Source organism: Solanum stenotomum, chromosome 5 (assembly GCF_019186545.1).
Source record: "Solanum stenotomum isolate F172 chromosome 5, ASM1918654v1, whole genome shotgun sequence".
NCBI lineage: Eukaryota > Viridiplantae > Streptophyta > Magnoliopsida > Solanales > Solanaceae > Solanum > Solanum stenotomum.
Window position 1 is genome coordinate 63,148,682 of NC_064286.1, and position 16,336 is coordinate 63,165,017.

The 16,336-nt window shown below is 32.6% G+C and overlaps 2 protein-coding genes across 3 annotated transcripts; both read right to left on the bottom strand.

Moving 5' to 3' along the window:
* Positions 1-3,265: 3,265 nt before the first annotated feature.
* Positions 3,266-5,708, bottom strand: LOC125865977 (60S ribosomal protein L4-1-like). The gene is made up of 2 exons (XM_049546256.1): positions 4,545-5,708; positions 3,266-3,428 (listed from the first exon to the last, which is right to left on the bottom strand). The coding sequence occupies exons 1-2, from the start codon at positions 5,658-5,660 to the stop codon at positions 3,315-3,317; spliced, it is 1,230 nt and encodes a 409-aa protein (XP_049402213.1). The 5' UTR covers positions 5,661-5,708; the 3' UTR covers positions 3,266-3,314.
* Positions 5,709-6,613: 905 nt separating this feature from the next.
* Positions 6,614-12,378, bottom strand: LOC125865980 (protein REVEILLE 8-like). 2 transcript variants are annotated; one of them, XM_049546260.1, is made up of 9 exons: positions 12,188-12,378; positions 11,248-11,305; positions 10,596-10,719; positions 10,345-10,500; positions 10,110-10,235; positions 8,109-8,218; positions 7,862-7,921; positions 6,995-7,116; positions 6,614-6,911 (listed from the first exon to the last, which is right to left on the bottom strand). In XM_049546260.1, the coding sequence occupies exons 1-8, from the start codon at positions 12,358-12,360 to the stop codon at positions 7,015-7,017; spliced, it is 909 nt and encodes a 302-aa protein (XP_049402217.1). In that variant the 5' UTR covers positions 12,361-12,378; the 3' UTR covers positions 6,614-6,911; positions 6,995-7,014. The 2 variants fall into 2 exon arrangements, with proteins under 2 accessions (XP_049402217.1, XP_049402216.1); XM_049546259.1 differs by having other exon boundaries at positions 10,339-10,500.
* Between the last annotated feature and the right edge of the window lie 3,958 nt (positions 12,379-16,336).

Genomic DNA, 16,336 nt, shown 5'->3' on the forward strand with positions numbered 1-16,336 from the left:
TGTTTTGTGTCAATTTGGTTGCAACATGTCATGCTAAAAGGAACTCAATGTGATCAATTATTTTGGTCATTGTTTGCATAGTTTCCGGCATCTCCATAGAGTTTTTGCTTGTTAGCATCGACTTATCAAAGAAACAACAAGGAATTGTTAATTGGTTTATTCTTAATGATGAAAGGATCCTATATTGGTTTGAGAAAGAATTAAATTTTTGATGTATCCTTAGATTGTAGCAACGATTTTTGGCCTTTATTAACTTTGTGCCCTCCTCGACCCCTCTCTAAAGGAGTATAACTTGAAGTCTTGACTAATGGGTATAGTACTCATAAGTAGTTTTTTTTTCACTGTTCCTTGATTTGATCCAATACGTTGTCTTGCATTCTCTCTCTCTCTCAACACACACACATGTTCTCCAAAGTAATTTTCTCACACACACACATGTTCTCCATAGTAATTTTTTAAATGTGGCTATGGATTTTAATTGGTTTAGTGCTTTGTATTTCGAAATGTTTAATCTTTTTTTCTCTTTTTGGAATAGGAAGCAACTCTTTGAAAGTACAAAGTAGCGAAATATTCTGGCCATGGACAATATTTTCAATATCCCTATGTGATTTATGTGTTCATGGTGCAAACTACGAAGTACGAACACTGGTAGAAAAGTGACACATTTTGTTAATCATGTAGCATAGGATGGTGGATAGTGTAATGAGCCAATGACACATACGCTTGTAGCATAGGATGGTGGATAGTGTAATGAGCCAATGACACATACACTTGGGTTTGATTTTGCAAGTGTATTAAAGGAAGTAATAGAAATTAGTCATTTCAGTAATAGGTAAGTGCGATATATATGATTGTATGTAGGGGTGTAAAAAGAATATAAAAGATCGATTGAATTGTATCGAACTAATTTATTAAATAAATATTATTGATTTATTAAATAAATATTTAATAAAATTGTGGATTATTGTTTAAGTGTATACCGTGCCAAACAATTGGGATGACTTTTTCATTTTGTAAAAGAAAATTGAAATTTTTTTGAATCGAACAATCTTACATGTATCTCAATATATTTATATATAAATATAAACAACAAGTTATATTTTTTATATATATATTTTTTCTAACATTTTTCAAATATAAATACAACTTAGGTCCTAGATCTCTGGTGACAATTCAGATTAAACACAAATAAATGACATCATAATTCACGTTGTTGGGCCCGTGCATAGGACGGGCAATATTCATCTAGTATGAATACAAAAGTGAAATGAAAATACAAAGTTATAAATACAAAGTGATTGAATATAAAGTTGTGAATACAAAAGAAATTAAATACTCTCTTTATTTGAAATACAAAGTGACTTTGAAAGGTAAATTAGGCACATAAAATACAAAACTTGTTGGTATACAATTAGGTTGAATACAAAACAAAAGAGAAATACAAACTTGTTCACATATAAATTGAGATTGAAATACAGAATGAATACCCAATAAAATACAAAATTGTTAGCATACAGTTAGGATGAATACAAATTAAGAAGGAAATACAAACATGTTGGTATACTAATTGAGATTGAAATACAATGTAAAAACAAAAAATGTAAAATTTGTTGATATATAGATAGAATGAATACATAAATAAACTGTTGATTCAGACATTGTAGACAGACAGATGCTTTCCCCAAATCTAAAACTCTAAAAGCAAATATAAATGTATTAAAAATCAAACAAAATAAACGTATGAATGAATTTGTAGATTCTAATAAATCTAAAATATTAAAATGAAATCAGAAAAAAATTGAATTTTTTTTTGTTTAATCGACTAAAAATCTAAAATACATAAATTTTACATGAATATGTAAACAAACTTGCATAAAAATCGAAACAATTAACGAAAAATCCATAATATGTACAATGCGAAATATAAATCATAAACGGTTATATTGAAAACAAATCAAAAGAAATCTAAATAACTAATTGAAATACATAAATATTAGATGAATATTATGTAAACAAACTTACATAAAAATAAAAAAATTTGACGGAAAATCCGTAATATGTACAATGCGAAATATAAACCATAAACGGTGATATTGAAAACAAATCAAAATAACTAATCGAAATGGATAATGGAAATTACCTTGCCAACCGAGAAATCTGCTTGAATTAATAAAGAGATTTCGTTGAACAATAAAGAAAACTTCTTGATGAACAACAATTTTGCACATTGAAGAAAGATAAACTTGAAACGTGAAAGTTGGGGAAGAAACGTGAATGGTGATGAAAAAAGGTTAATGGTATTGGTTTAATTTTTTTCTCACTTTAAACGGTTATTGGTATATAATTTGGTCCAATATAGGACTCTTTCCATAAATAAAATTAATTTAAAATACTAAAATCTGAATATATATTATTTGTAAAAATATTGTCATTCTGCCATTTTAAATAAATATTTTAAAGTGTTGTTATTTTGACTAATTATATTATGTATTATGACTTAATTGCTAATTTTCCCTAATTTTAATTTCAAGCATAGCGTTGGAGATTAGTGATCTTGAACTTTTGACATTACTTATGCGAAAGGAGGTTGCCTGTCGTATGGACAAAACTTCAAAGTCAGCAAGTTTTGCTTATGGACACTGAAAGTTTTTCATAGAAGAAAAGAGGGTCACAAGTTCAAAACCATCCAATTTCAACGCAAAGAAGGTCACAAGTTCAAAACCATCCAATTGATCAGTGATGCAATTTTGGAGATAATACATAAATAATAAGCTTTCATCAACAGCATATATCCTTAACACCATATTCCTTATGAAAAATACTTGCAACTAAAAGAAAATTTGACAATAAAATATGAGAAGAAAGTTTCCAATATTTTTTTTTTTTGAGAATGGTAAAGTTAAGAAAGTCTCCAATATTCATATTTTAGTCGTAATTACATGGAATTCACTTTTGATGTTGTTCGTGTTCTAAACTTTTAACAATTTTACCAAGATTCACTCCTTATGAAACCATTCAATTTTCATAGTACTTACGATAAACTATTTGATAGCATAAAAACCAACAAACACTAAATAACAAACATTATTGTCATCTTCAAATGAACTACATCATGAGAAGCCAAACAAACTGATCAAACATGCAGTTGCATGTATAAATTATCATAAATAACAAACTATTCTTTTAAATATTTGATACCATTCCTCAGCAAAATTCTCCAACAAAAACATCAAAATATGGGCACTAAAAAACTTTAAGTGTAACCTTACAAATGTAAAAAGACCAGAAACTTGTTGACAATAAGAAAAATCCCTTCACTGAGTAACTCCAAGCCACTTTGTGAAGTTTTCGAACTCTGTGTAGTCGGAATCTGAGATCATTGTCTTGAACCAACCTTTGCCTGCTGACCTGATAGCTGATGCTTCCTCCTGTAATATAAAAAAGTAGAGTAAATAATACAGTGACAATTACACTAAACTACACACAACTAAGTGCGTAAAGCACAAAACAAATACAAGATTATGATCAAAACCAGGATCTTTCTTGCCGTGTACTTGAAGACACTCGTCTGTGGTGAAAGCACTATACTACCATTTTAGTCTTTAAGTTTCTTGAATCTTGACAATGTATTTGTTTCTGTTAATTGTGCAAAAAAGAGAAAAAAGGTTCTCTTTATTTGCACACTGAACAATCTCACTCAAACAGAATCACACTGAACCCATAGTCATTTCACAAGTCACTCTTTTCATGAAATGATTTGCTTCGCTAGTGGTTATCAAACATATAATTGACATTCAGTATATGCAATCTAAGGGAGGGAAAGGGAGTGGAATATAATACATTGGCATCATAGAACACTCAACTTAAGCAAGTAGAGAACACTTGTACTTGTGATATAGCAGACGCAAACACATATGACAATGAGCACGCAGATAGTAAGCAACCGACATATATGTAGGCAAATAAATGAAACGGCCATATCATTTTAGTTTCAAGTTCTTCAAAAAATAAGTTGTTAGCTCCTTTTTTTTTGCACACTGAACCATCCAACTCAAACAGAATCACACTGGATCCCTTGTCACTTCACAACTCACTCTTTCTTCAGAAGCTATTTACTTCACTAGAGCTTATCAAACATAAAATTAAGTTTATAATGTGATAAACAATCTCAGGAAGGGAAAGGAATATAATGGCATCACATAACACTCATCTTAAGCAAACAGAGCATATAGAAACAGTTAAACCATTATAGCAGATGCAAAAGCATCATTATTTCTAGTGAACATTAGTTGTATGTCTAGGCAAATAAATGAATCGCAATTATGAGACATTGCATACACATTTTTATATTTCTAAAGTATATGACTTACAACGAAGTTACTTCAATATTTAGCTTATGATTAGCTTATGATTAGCTTAAGGCAGCCAAATATATTAAAATTCATTTTTTTCCATCAAAGTACTTAATTTTATGAAGTTATCAATAAAATGCTTATAAGGTAAATCAAAGACTATAGACTATAGTATAAATTTGAAGGATATACCTTAGTGATTTGATGCCTCTTCTTGTCAAGTTTCTCCTTCTTAGCCTTGACTCTTTGTGCCTCAGCCAAAAGAGACATCCTCCTCGCTGTTTTCGCATATGGGTTAAGCTTCAACAGCACATTCAGGTTCTTCAAAGGATTCTTCTTCAATGTTGCCCTCTTCGCGTCCTTCTTGATTGGCCGCACAACAGATTGAACCTCATCAGAGTTGATGATCCTAGCAAGATCAGCATTGGCCATCTTGGGCCTAGGCAATAGATATCCCCTCTTCTTCTGAGATGGCTTATCAAATGTACCGTAAATCTCATCCAATTTCTCATATGCAGACTTAGTCCAGACAATAAACCTTCCCAAATGACCTCCAGGAGCAAGCTTCAAGAGATTCAATCGGTCCACATGACAGATTTCAACTCCAGGGAGATTACGGAACGCTTTCACAAGCTTAGCCCCTTCAGTTCCATAAACAATGAGTGGTCCTTTACGAGAAATGTACCTACGGTTACGCATTTTACCTTTTCCGGGGCGAATAGCATGACTATCCTTAGCTTTCTCAGCATCAGCATAAGCACCAATTTGCTTCAGAGCCTTGATAGCACTAGAAGTCTTCTCAATACTCTCAACTGAATCAGAAACAACGAGAGGAAGTTCGGGAACTGATTCAATACGATGTCCACGAGCTAGGACCAGTGAAGGAACTGCAGATGCAGCAATGGCAGAAACAACGGCATGACGCTTCTGGTTAACCGGGATCTTACGGTGCCAACGGCGCCAGATTTTAGTCGGAGCAAACATCCTACCACCACGACACATGTTACCATAAGCAGCTTGTCCAGCACGATGAGTACCACCACCAGGAACACGAGGGATACGAGAAACGGCACGACCAGTACCCCATGACTCAGCCGAGGTCTGGTGACCGGCCTTTTTTGACACTGCGTAAGGTTGTCGGGCGTTTTTCGAAATGTTGGCGTGGACGTAAGTGACAACGTCGGGACGGATCGGAGCCTTCATCACGGCGGGAAGAGGAACGGAGTTTGCGGCGGAGCCACCGTCAGTAGCCATGTCATTTTCGAACGATTGGACGGTGGTCGTTGGGATGGCGGCAGCGGTGGCCATTGCTGACGGCGAGAAGGTATTAGGGTTTTTGTAAAAGAGAAGAGCAGAGTGTAGCTCTTTAGCTCATTAAGAATTTATATGTAGAATTGTAAATGGGCCTGGGCCTGCAAGCCTTCAAAGTACAGATAGAGTTCTATAACTAATTGGACCTTTACTGGGCATTAAGCCCATTATTTCTTCTTTACCTTTTTATTGAAGTAATTTACTACTTTTTTTTTTTACAAATATTTATCGAAAATTTTGAATATGAAAATTGAGTTTACATTACGTGTTTGTTGAAAAAACTTAGAAACATTGACAAAGTTGAAGATTGGTAATTCAAGCTTTAGAGAATATATTTGAAATCTCAAATAAAAATGTGAGAATTTTGCCTTATCAAGACACGTTTGAATTTTAAAAAATGTGGAAAGTTTGCTAGTTTTTGCACAATGCAATTTAACCTATAATAACAGTTCAGGTGCGGCTCAGATAAACCTTCAATCTTGCAATCTCATCAATACCATCATTACTGATCATAATATTCGAAACATTTATTATGATCTAGCTCACTTTCTTATCATTTTTATCATGAATATTTACCTAAACTTATATTTTACACGTAAAACTTAATGTCAAATAAATATTGTGTGGGACTAATTGATGAAGTTTTGGCCCAAGATTGAGGTGTGCTTAGGCCTTCATATGTATCATATTTTCCTTGAATCCCTAAGCAGCATTTTGACAATATTTGAGTTGAAATTGAAGAAAATTAATTGAGTTGAAGTTGACAAACTTTATAATATACAAATAATTTTTCGTCGAAAGTGATTCGCAACTATCAGTGCTCAGCACACAACACAAACAAAAAGAGAAATAATAGCTTAACTTGAGTCTCATAATGCGACAATTTGGCTATTTTATCATATGCACAGCCTCATTGTGTCCTGCATCCATACTTAAAGAAGGCAATGAGGTACAAAGAACTTTTTCCTTGTTATATTATTCCTATTAAAGCTACAAGTTTTACACAAACTCCAAATATTACACTACACAAAATTGAGGTGATATACATTTCAAGGAAGAAAAGAAAAAGAACCTAGAGCTAAGCTCAACTTCGAAATGAAACATCTTCCATGACCAGTTACCACTGAGCATAAAGCGGAAAACCAGATGAAGATGCTCTTATCCGTAGGCACGACTCTGAGACTCTTTCAGAGATGAAGAATTATCAGCTCTTAGATGCACGATTGGAGAGTCTTACAGACAAATACGCTGAAAAGGAGGATTAACTCTCTTAGTATGAGAGAAGGAATAATAAGAAAATTTTGAAAAATGAGCTAGGAAAAGATACTGACTGTAGTAACTAGAGTTTCTATCATATGGTTTGACATGATAGATCATTGCGGTTATTGACAGCACCACCTGTAGGAAGACCGACAACTTTTGAACTGAGATCATACGTTGACAATACATTTTTCTGCACAAAAAATGGCAAACACAGTCAGTTATGAAGGACTTTTAAGGCAGGGAATATAAATAATGAAGCTTAGTATGCCCTAAACCTATCCTCGAAAGCATTGTGATTTCCTCGTGAGTGAGTTGAAAAATAAAATTATCGAGGAATATCTCCAATATGAGATTTTATGGTAGCATGGGTATAATATGCAATACGGTACAGTATTCTTGCCATATAGCACACATTCATTCATTAATACATAGGGCGAGCAGTGGGCGTGGGGAAGGCGTAGGTTATGCAACGTGTCATCAAGTAAGCTGGCCCTCGACCCCCAAATCATAGCATTTGATTGTTTTGACACATGATCAAACTAGATTATAGATCAAGAATTCGTACTCGATATTTGAGTTTCATTTATGAACAGCTCACCATCCATTTGAACAGGTATAATAGCTGTTGAACAACAAACGAAGGGTCCAAATCAATCTTTTCAATGGTAGGAAAATCGTTTTTAACCTCTCAAATCTTAACGGGAGGGAGGAAAATATTTCATGGTTGAAAATTAATGGACAATGGTGTGAAGATTCCAGATTGTTGTAGGATCAATGGATAAACCTGTTCTTTTGAATATGGCTAATATAATTCTCCTATATATCCCTTCCACGGAATCGCTTAATATCTGAAGATGAATAAAGATTCTCATCTTCGTGTAAAAGCCACATAGATAAAACATTCATTAAGTGTATAGTGAAAGGAGCACACTCACAATGGACTCAAAGTCCGGGTTGGATAAGTTCATTGTAAGATTTCGCATCAACATCAAAACCTGCAACCAGAGGAAACACACTAACATGATTAGCGAATCCACATATTTAAATTTCTTTAAGGCAATATAGAAGACGTTAACTAAGGACGGTGAGAGGGGAAAGGAGACAGAGGTAGTAATAGAACAGTACTACAATAATATATGAAGTAAATGTATGATGCTTAATTTACATAGATCGAAAACTCACAGTTTCGAAATTAATAGGGTCCATCTCCTTCAGCTTCTGTACATGACCTCTAGTGTCTGGATCAAAGACACTCCCAATAAAGCTATAGACTTCTGCAAAGTCCGGTATGCCTGTAGCGGGAGTACGGGAACACACTTTCATTTAATACAGACAAAACACTTTAAAATCAAAAGAAGTACGACAACTATCAACTTAGACAAGTTATAAATTTTACGGATATATTTAATTTAGAAATCCCACACCATGTTTTTCAATATCAAAAGAACACTGACAAAAGAAACATTTCACCCCAGTTAAGTTTGCCCCCAAGCTTTACGCAAGCAATCTTCGAGGAACTTTTTCTTTTCTTTAAAACCAGTCCTTCTATTATTGCACCATATGTTTGACATTTGCATGATAAAAAGTTCAATATGCAAATCTGGATAAGCCAAGGACCAAAATTGGAATTACACTAAGCGGTGGAATCGATCAAAGTTGCGATTTTCCTTAAGAACTAGGATTTGGCAAGTGGATGGAAGAGGTGGCGACACATCAAAGACCAAGTAAAGTGTCATGCATGAGCGAGGAAATAATATACCACTATGAAGTTAGTATTTGGCCATAGATTTCCAAATATTCTTGGCAAATATTATTTGGGTAAAATTTCACCATGTGTTTGACCATAGTATTTGGGAAATATATTTCATTTTTTTAGAAAAATATAAATTATACCCATAAGTTTTAAAAACTATCAAAACTAACCATAAATTTGTATTACAAGTCAATTGGATCTTCATTGTAACAAATAACAAGTAGTGTCCATGACACTAGAGCAATGTGATAGTTTGGAGTGAGTGCAACAAGCATCATTCATACATCGTGAAGTAGACAAAGCACAAGACTTTGTTACCCTAGGCTAATTGTTTATCATTTTCATCAACAACCATATCATCACTTTCATATTTCATCACTATTTTGATGTNTTAATAGGGTCCATCTCCTTCAGCTTCTGTACATGACCTCTAGTGTCTGGATCAAAGACACTCCCAATAAAGCTATAGACTTCTGCAAAGTCCGGTATGCCTGTAGCGGGAGTACGGGAACACACTTTCATTTAATACAGACAAAACACTTTAAAATCAAAAGAAGTACGACAACTATCAACTTAGACAAGTTATAAATTTTACGGATATATTTAATTTAGAAATTCCACACCATGTTTTTCAATATCAAGAGAAAACTGACAAAAGAAACATTTTACCCCAGTTGAGTTTGCCCCCAAGCTTTGGGTGAAATTTCACGATGTGTTTGGCCGTAGTATTTGGGAAATATATTTCACTTTTTTAGAAAAATATAATTTATAACCATAAGTTTAAAAAACTATCAAAACTAACCATAAATTTATATTACAAGTCAATTGGATCTTCGTTGTAACAAATAACAAGTAGTGTCCATGACACTAGAGCAATGTGATAGTTTGGAGTGAGTGCAACAAGCATCATTCCATACATTGTGAAGTAGACAAAGCACATGACTTTGTTACCCTGAGCCGATTGTTTATCATTTTCATCAACAACCATATCATCACTTTCATATTTCATCACTACTTTGATGTTCACGTAAAAAATTATGTAATACAATGCAATGACTACTATAGAGGATGTTTTTGTAAAAGATAAAAGTTTGATATAAAATTTCAATTTTCAAAAGATCCCAAATAATGAGATTTGGCCCAAATACTAGAAAAAACTAGTATTTGAGAATTTGGGATATTTGCCAAAAATACTTGCCAAATAATGGCAAATTGTATGGAAAATCTATGGCCAAATGGGCCCGAAATGATATGCGGTACCAAATAAAGAGGTAGGACAAGTGGACAACTAAGAATGAAAAAGCTATATAACATATATGCCGAGAAAACTTATGACATAATAGGCGAAATGTATGGAGACCATATATAATGTTTACCTCAAGCAACGCGTTGCAAGGCTAAGTTAAAAAAATTATGCTAGAGATCCTTACCATGAGGAACAGAACCTAGATTACTCTGGTCTGGGAGTTCAGAACTCGGCGCCGTTCTGTTGGAACTTCTAATGCCACTCATACTGCTGTTACTAATCAATGTAGCTCCCTTTGATCCAATATCAGCTGAATCAGTAACGTGTACATTGAAATAAGTGTAGAAAAATCCCTCAACAATAAAGAAAATTTACAATGTATGCAGATAAAGTGCCATGTTACAATCACTTACTTGTACCCTGAATTCTTTGAAGATGGTATTCATCTTGTGATGGCATTACTCCGCCTGACGGAGAATTTATAAGTACAGACACGTCATCCCATAACGGATATCCAGGTGGAAGGGAATTCATTGAAGAAGGGTAACCCATGGATGCTTGCAACGGTACTAACACTACACGAAAGTATTTCCAGGAAAAAAGTGAGAAGCTATATAAGATTGGATATACCAAATAAGACATAAAACAAACTTTGAAAAGGCAAACCAACCATTTTTTGATGCCTTTTGGGGATAAGGATGAGCTGCTTTACGCTTGGGCCGAGGTGGTGGCACATGTGCTATTGAACCATTCTTCTGGACCTTCAAGAAGTATTTTTGTGCATGACTGCGAATCTGTAACCGAGAATATTAGGACAAATGTTTCGTATAAACAGATTTTCCATGTATACATACGTAGCATACTCTAATACATCGTTATGTTATGCCAAGTGCTCTGAACCTAAACAGAATGAAAGGAATTGATGAAAAGTTTCTCCAAATCGAACAATGAAAAAGGCCTAATAAAATACTAAAATCGCGCACATTAACACATGTATAAGTCAGCTCTAGATTATATACCAGGTACGTTTGAATGCATGTCACACACCAACAATTAACTCCAAAGAGCTTAAATTTGTAAGCAAAGCTTTACAAATGTACCTGGCAACATACAATACACATTAAGTAAACGACTAACGAAATGATATCCAAAGAGAATTGCTACTTGTCCGTGCACACATGATTACGAATGAGTCAATCACATATAATTATAGTAATAACTAAGTGGTGATCAACAACATATAACAAATACATATACACATAACAAAAGTAACAAGTATTTCTGATCTTCATCAGAAAGATGAAACACAATTGAATTCACACCTGAATTACTGTCTTTGAGCCTACGAAATCCTCAATTTTCTTCCAATCACGGTCAAACCTGAATAATCCGAATTAAGAAGAAACAACAAAGCTTCAGAAAAATGCAATTTTTTTTTTTCTGAACTGCGATTATAAACGATGCAGTGAGCCTTAAAACAGATGAAACATACAAACAATTTGTAACACAAAGGAGCTAAATCCAAATTAGCTCGGAGTCAATGCTAGAAAATGCTTCAATTGAGCACAAACCTATAAAACCTCTGTCCCAATTTATGTGATATATTTCAGATTTCGACATTCAAACCGTTTAAGTTTGATCGTTAATTTGAACATGGAATTCTTCAAGTTTGCATAAACAAAATTTATATATTTGAGACAATTCAAATATTTAAAAGATGCAAAAAAAATTTTTTAGAAAACTTATTGAAATCTCGAAATTCAGAAAGTGTCAACTAAATTGAGATTGAGTAGTTCCACTATATATATAACTAAAATCCAAAACCAACAACAAACTCAATTGTATGTACAAATCCACATTTCTTCACAATTAAAAGAACAAATTTTAAGAGTAAATTTATTTTCAAATATACATTTGACCATGAAATTTGATCAAATTTAAAAAATCTGTTATCCAAATATTTTCAAGTTTCCAAAAACCAGCTTAGATCAACTTTTAAAACTTCAAAAAAGAAAAATCAAAATAAACTACATATCCAAATACAACTTCAAAAAACTCAATTTTCAAGTTTCAACTTCAAAATCTTCGTGAGCAAAGAGAAGTCAAAAAAGAAAAGGTAGAAGAATTTTTGGACTTCTACTCACAAATCTTTTCCAAACAAACTACATGTCCAAATACAACTTCAAAAAACTCAATTTTTAAATTTCAACTTCAAAATCTACGATAAGTCAAAAACAAAATAAAAAAAGGAAGGGACATAACAGTTGAAGAGCTTCAAGGAACTTGTCGTGTTCTTCTTCAGTCCAACTTTCTCTAGATTTGGTTATGGTGTATGGTTTCCGAATCTTCTTGCTAGAAGCGTCGGTGGGAGAAGAATTATTAGCCATAGATGCACAATTTTCGGAGCTTGAATTCATGTTTTCAAAACCATTCATACTTTTTTGTGGATGAAAAAATATACAAACACAGGTTGGGTGGGTAATTTTGGGCGGGGTGTTGGGCATTACTCTCTGGGCAAATCAATACAAGCCAGACAATTAATCGCCAGATCTAGCACTAGTGGTCTACGCCGATTTAATCGGCTGTTGGTGGGGTTTGACCTTTTTTTTTCTTTTTTTCTTACAAATAATTATTTAATTTGATTATAATTATTAAACATGCCATTTCATTTAGTTATAATCAATATTTATATCATTAGTTTTGGATATACACTAATAGATACTTAAATTTATATAATATTGAATAAGTAAAAAACACGTACTACGTAACATATTACACATTAAATGTCACATAGGATGCATATTGGTCACACCCTACGTGGTTATTTGGTTGGGAATAGGTTTTCCCATAATTAATTATCCTGGAATTAGTTATTCTAGGATAACTTATCCCACCATGTATATGAATAACTTATCACATCACTATGATATAAATGATCAGATAAGTTATCTTAAACATGACAATCTAACATGATCCAAATTTGAATGAACGAATTGCAGCTATCTATCGAGCAACTTGGTTCGATTTTGAAAATGTATGCTATAAATACAAATTATATTTTAATATACTAAACAAAAAAAATAACTAAATGAATTTATTTTTTTTCATGTCCATTTTTAAGACGACACAATCTATGTTTACAAGTAAGGGGGCGATTAATTGAAAATATGCCGAGGAATCGGGAGCGTTTAAAGTAAGAAAGGGACCCACTTTGTGCCAAATACGTATGTGTTATTAATGATGTCCACTAGTTTTTTAAGGTGGGGTTTTTATGGGGTGTTGTCATTTCCTACTTGAAGATAAAGATTGTGTTTTTTTCACATGGATCCCTATGATGTGTCATCTGCAATGGGGCCCACACTAGTATATGTGTGTGGTGAACAATATGTCCATTTTGAAGGTGACACTTGTCATGAGATTATCCATTCAATTTCAACATTTGGCCAACAATATTTGGTTGCTTGCCCCTTCTTGAGTGCCAAACCACAACCAAATTTAAGCACTTCATGTTTTTGTTTTTTTTTGTTTCCTTTTTCTTTTGCAATATATGTATGGTGTTCCAACATGTCCTAGGATGAGGATGATAACAATACTATTCCTTCAGTTTCATTTTATATGAGTTTGTTTGACTTGACATAAATTTTAAGAAAGAAAACAATTTTTTTTTAAATTTATGGTTTAAAATAAGTGATAGATATTTGTATGTGTACAAATTATTTCATTAAGAGTAAAATGGACATCTTAAAGTTAAATTGTTCCTTAATATATAAACGTGTCATTCTTTTTGGGATCGACTAAAAAGGAAAGTAAGTCATATACTTTCACGGGATCTTATCACCCCCTGAATCGAAACATTGAGAGAAGTTTATATCTAGAATTTGGAGTGATTTGAAGAAGAGTTGAAGTGATTTTGCATCAAAAATTTATAGCAATTGTTCTAAAGAAGATGAAGAACTAGGTTGCATTTTTAGATTTGCAGGGAAACTATCAATTGTTAAATATGTTGAAGAATATTATTTGAAGCTAAAATTAGGTTAATCCACTGAATTGATTGTCTAAAACTTGAAGAAAGATATGTAAAGCCACATTGACGGAACTTGAGCTTCAAACTTGAGAGAAATCAAATCACAAAAATTGACAATGATTACAAGAATTTATGTGGATCTATTGGAAATTGAATATAGGATAAGAAATTTTCCTTGTATTGAAAGTTTATAGAAGAAAATCAGTTGGTTGTCACTGTATTGAGCTTATTCAATTTTAAATTTGTTAGATTTGAAATATTTTGAGTCCATAATTCTTGATTGTAGCTGGGGTGGAATTGTTATCTACGATTTGTGGCTTGTAAATTGACATAGTAATGGCAGTGATTTCAAGATATGAGTGACGAAGAAATTTGGTGGCTGCCATTGATGATCTACTTCTAATATGTATGAAGAAGAAAACAAATTAGAACTAGAAACAAATACAAGAAAAAGGGGGAAACATAAAAATATGTACATTTATGAAAAAACTTTAAAAGTAAAGTTTTAATATTTATTTTTGAGCTTCACTCTCTCAAAGAGAGTGTAATACACTCACTTTGCCACGTAAGCATTTAGGGAGATAATAATTTCAGTTTTAAATAGCTTAGGAGGGTGATAGGACTCCCGTAAAATTTAAGTGTGTAATTGAAAAAGTTGAATATAGGTTAAGGAGGGATTTGAGCATTTTGTCTAAAAAAAATAGTTAGAATAATGTTTGTGTTTAAATATACTTAAACACAACTTTAAAAGTGAATTGGAAAATAGGCTATAAGTTATTTTTCAGACTTGAAATTAAAGTTGAATTTAAATATTTTATGATCAAGCACTAATTTTTAAATAAAGTGAAAAAATATTTTGCAAAATTGTAAACCATTTTTATGGCAAAAGGTTCTTAAATATATCCTTTTGTAAGACAAAATAATTGGTGGTTAATGTTAAATAGCTCAATTCTACTTTAACCAGCACTATTTTTTTGAATGTGATCATATCAACACTATCCCACTCATGAATTTTATCACAACTCTAAAGTTAAGCATACCATTATAAAAAAAAAATCTACTCATCCATTGGACAACTATTCCAATTAACAAAGCACATATTCTTAAGGTGACTCAAATCAAATTGCCTTGAGCATCCATGTATCTCCAAAAAGAATATTCCACTCACTAAAAGATTTATCTAACGCATTTGTATTTTCTTGCCAAAATGTTGGTCATTCTAAATCAAATAGTGATGACTCATTGGGCACAATGTGAGTTTACATGTCAGAAAATGACACTGATTCTTTCCAGCACCCGATGTGGGAGTTCTTAACACTCTCCCGCACACCCAGACCTTGTTAACTGAAGCGTTGACACTATAATATGGGGGGCCAACTTCGGTGAACAAAAAATGAGATGAGTTTGACTCGAACACCATATCAGATATGGATTTTTTACCTAATTCAATTCTAAAAGCTAGCTTATGAGAGGAGAATTGTTCAAGTTTCATATAAAGAATCCAAATTTCCATCTCTTTTTCGATATGCGAATTCTTAACCGTTAGTATTTTTTCTTAATCTAAAGAATATGACGCCTTATAGTTCAATTCGAATGGAAAGCCAATTCATACCTCCGCCTGAATCACTCTTGCCATCAACTCGAGTAAGAGTTTAGATGAGAAAAGTAAAATATATTAATTAATCACAATCCTGCTTTTAGGATTATATTGCATATATTATTAATTATTATTGTAAACTAAACTTAATTAAAACACTCAAGCACTAGATTATTCCCTTGAGCACAATTTCAGCACTACTATACTGTACATCTCCCTTATGTGATGAAAAACTTTATTTTGAGCATCTCACGACTAATACCATATTTCTGGAGGATATTTTGTAAATAACTATTTTCTTTAAAAAATTATGCAACATATATTATTTTCAATACATTAAATTAAACACGATATGAGAAATATCACAATTCACAGTAACTAATGTACAAACATAACTAATATAAGATTTTTGCACTATTCTCACACACCCTACTAAGACAGTAGTATGAATTCTTTTTGTTTTTAAGCAAAGACTGTATTTCATTAAAGTTTGTTTTTTGGGGGAGGCTTAATATATATTCATGAATCATGACTACCTTTCTAAAAGGTAATTGTAATAATAGGTGCTTTTAGGTATAGATTTTTTTTGTATTAGTAATGATAATAGTTATATATAAGTACTAGACACAGGTGTCCGTGCTAGCATGGGCTCAATATCTTAGTATTTTTTATTTTAATTTATGTGATATATGTAGAATTTAGAAAGTTGATTAAATTTCAATATGATTTTTAGATATTTAAGTTGTTAATTAATTTTTGTTGCGTAAATTTATTGTGAAGAGATCCATTA

Coding starts and splice junctions, on each gene's coding strand:
- LOC125865980 (XM_049546259.1), bottom strand. CDS start 12,360: ATGAATGGTTTTGAAAACATGAATTCAAGCTCCGAAAATTGTGCATCT. Junction 11,306..12,187: donor TTCCTTGAAGCTCTTCAACT/GTTATGTCCCTT, acceptor CGGATTATTCAG/GTTTGACCGTGATTGGAAGA. Junction 7,922..8,108: donor ACCCTATTAATTTCGAAACT/GTGAGTTTTCGA, acceptor CTCTGGTTGCAG/GTTTTGATGTTGATGCGAAA.
- LOC125865977 (XM_049546256.1), bottom strand. CDS start 5,660: ATGGCCACCGCTGCCGCCATCCCAACGACCACCGTCCAATCGTTCGAA. Junction 3,429..4,544: donor AGAGGCATCAAATCACTAAG/GTATATCCTTCA, acceptor TTTATATTACAG/GAGGAAGCATCAGCTATCAG.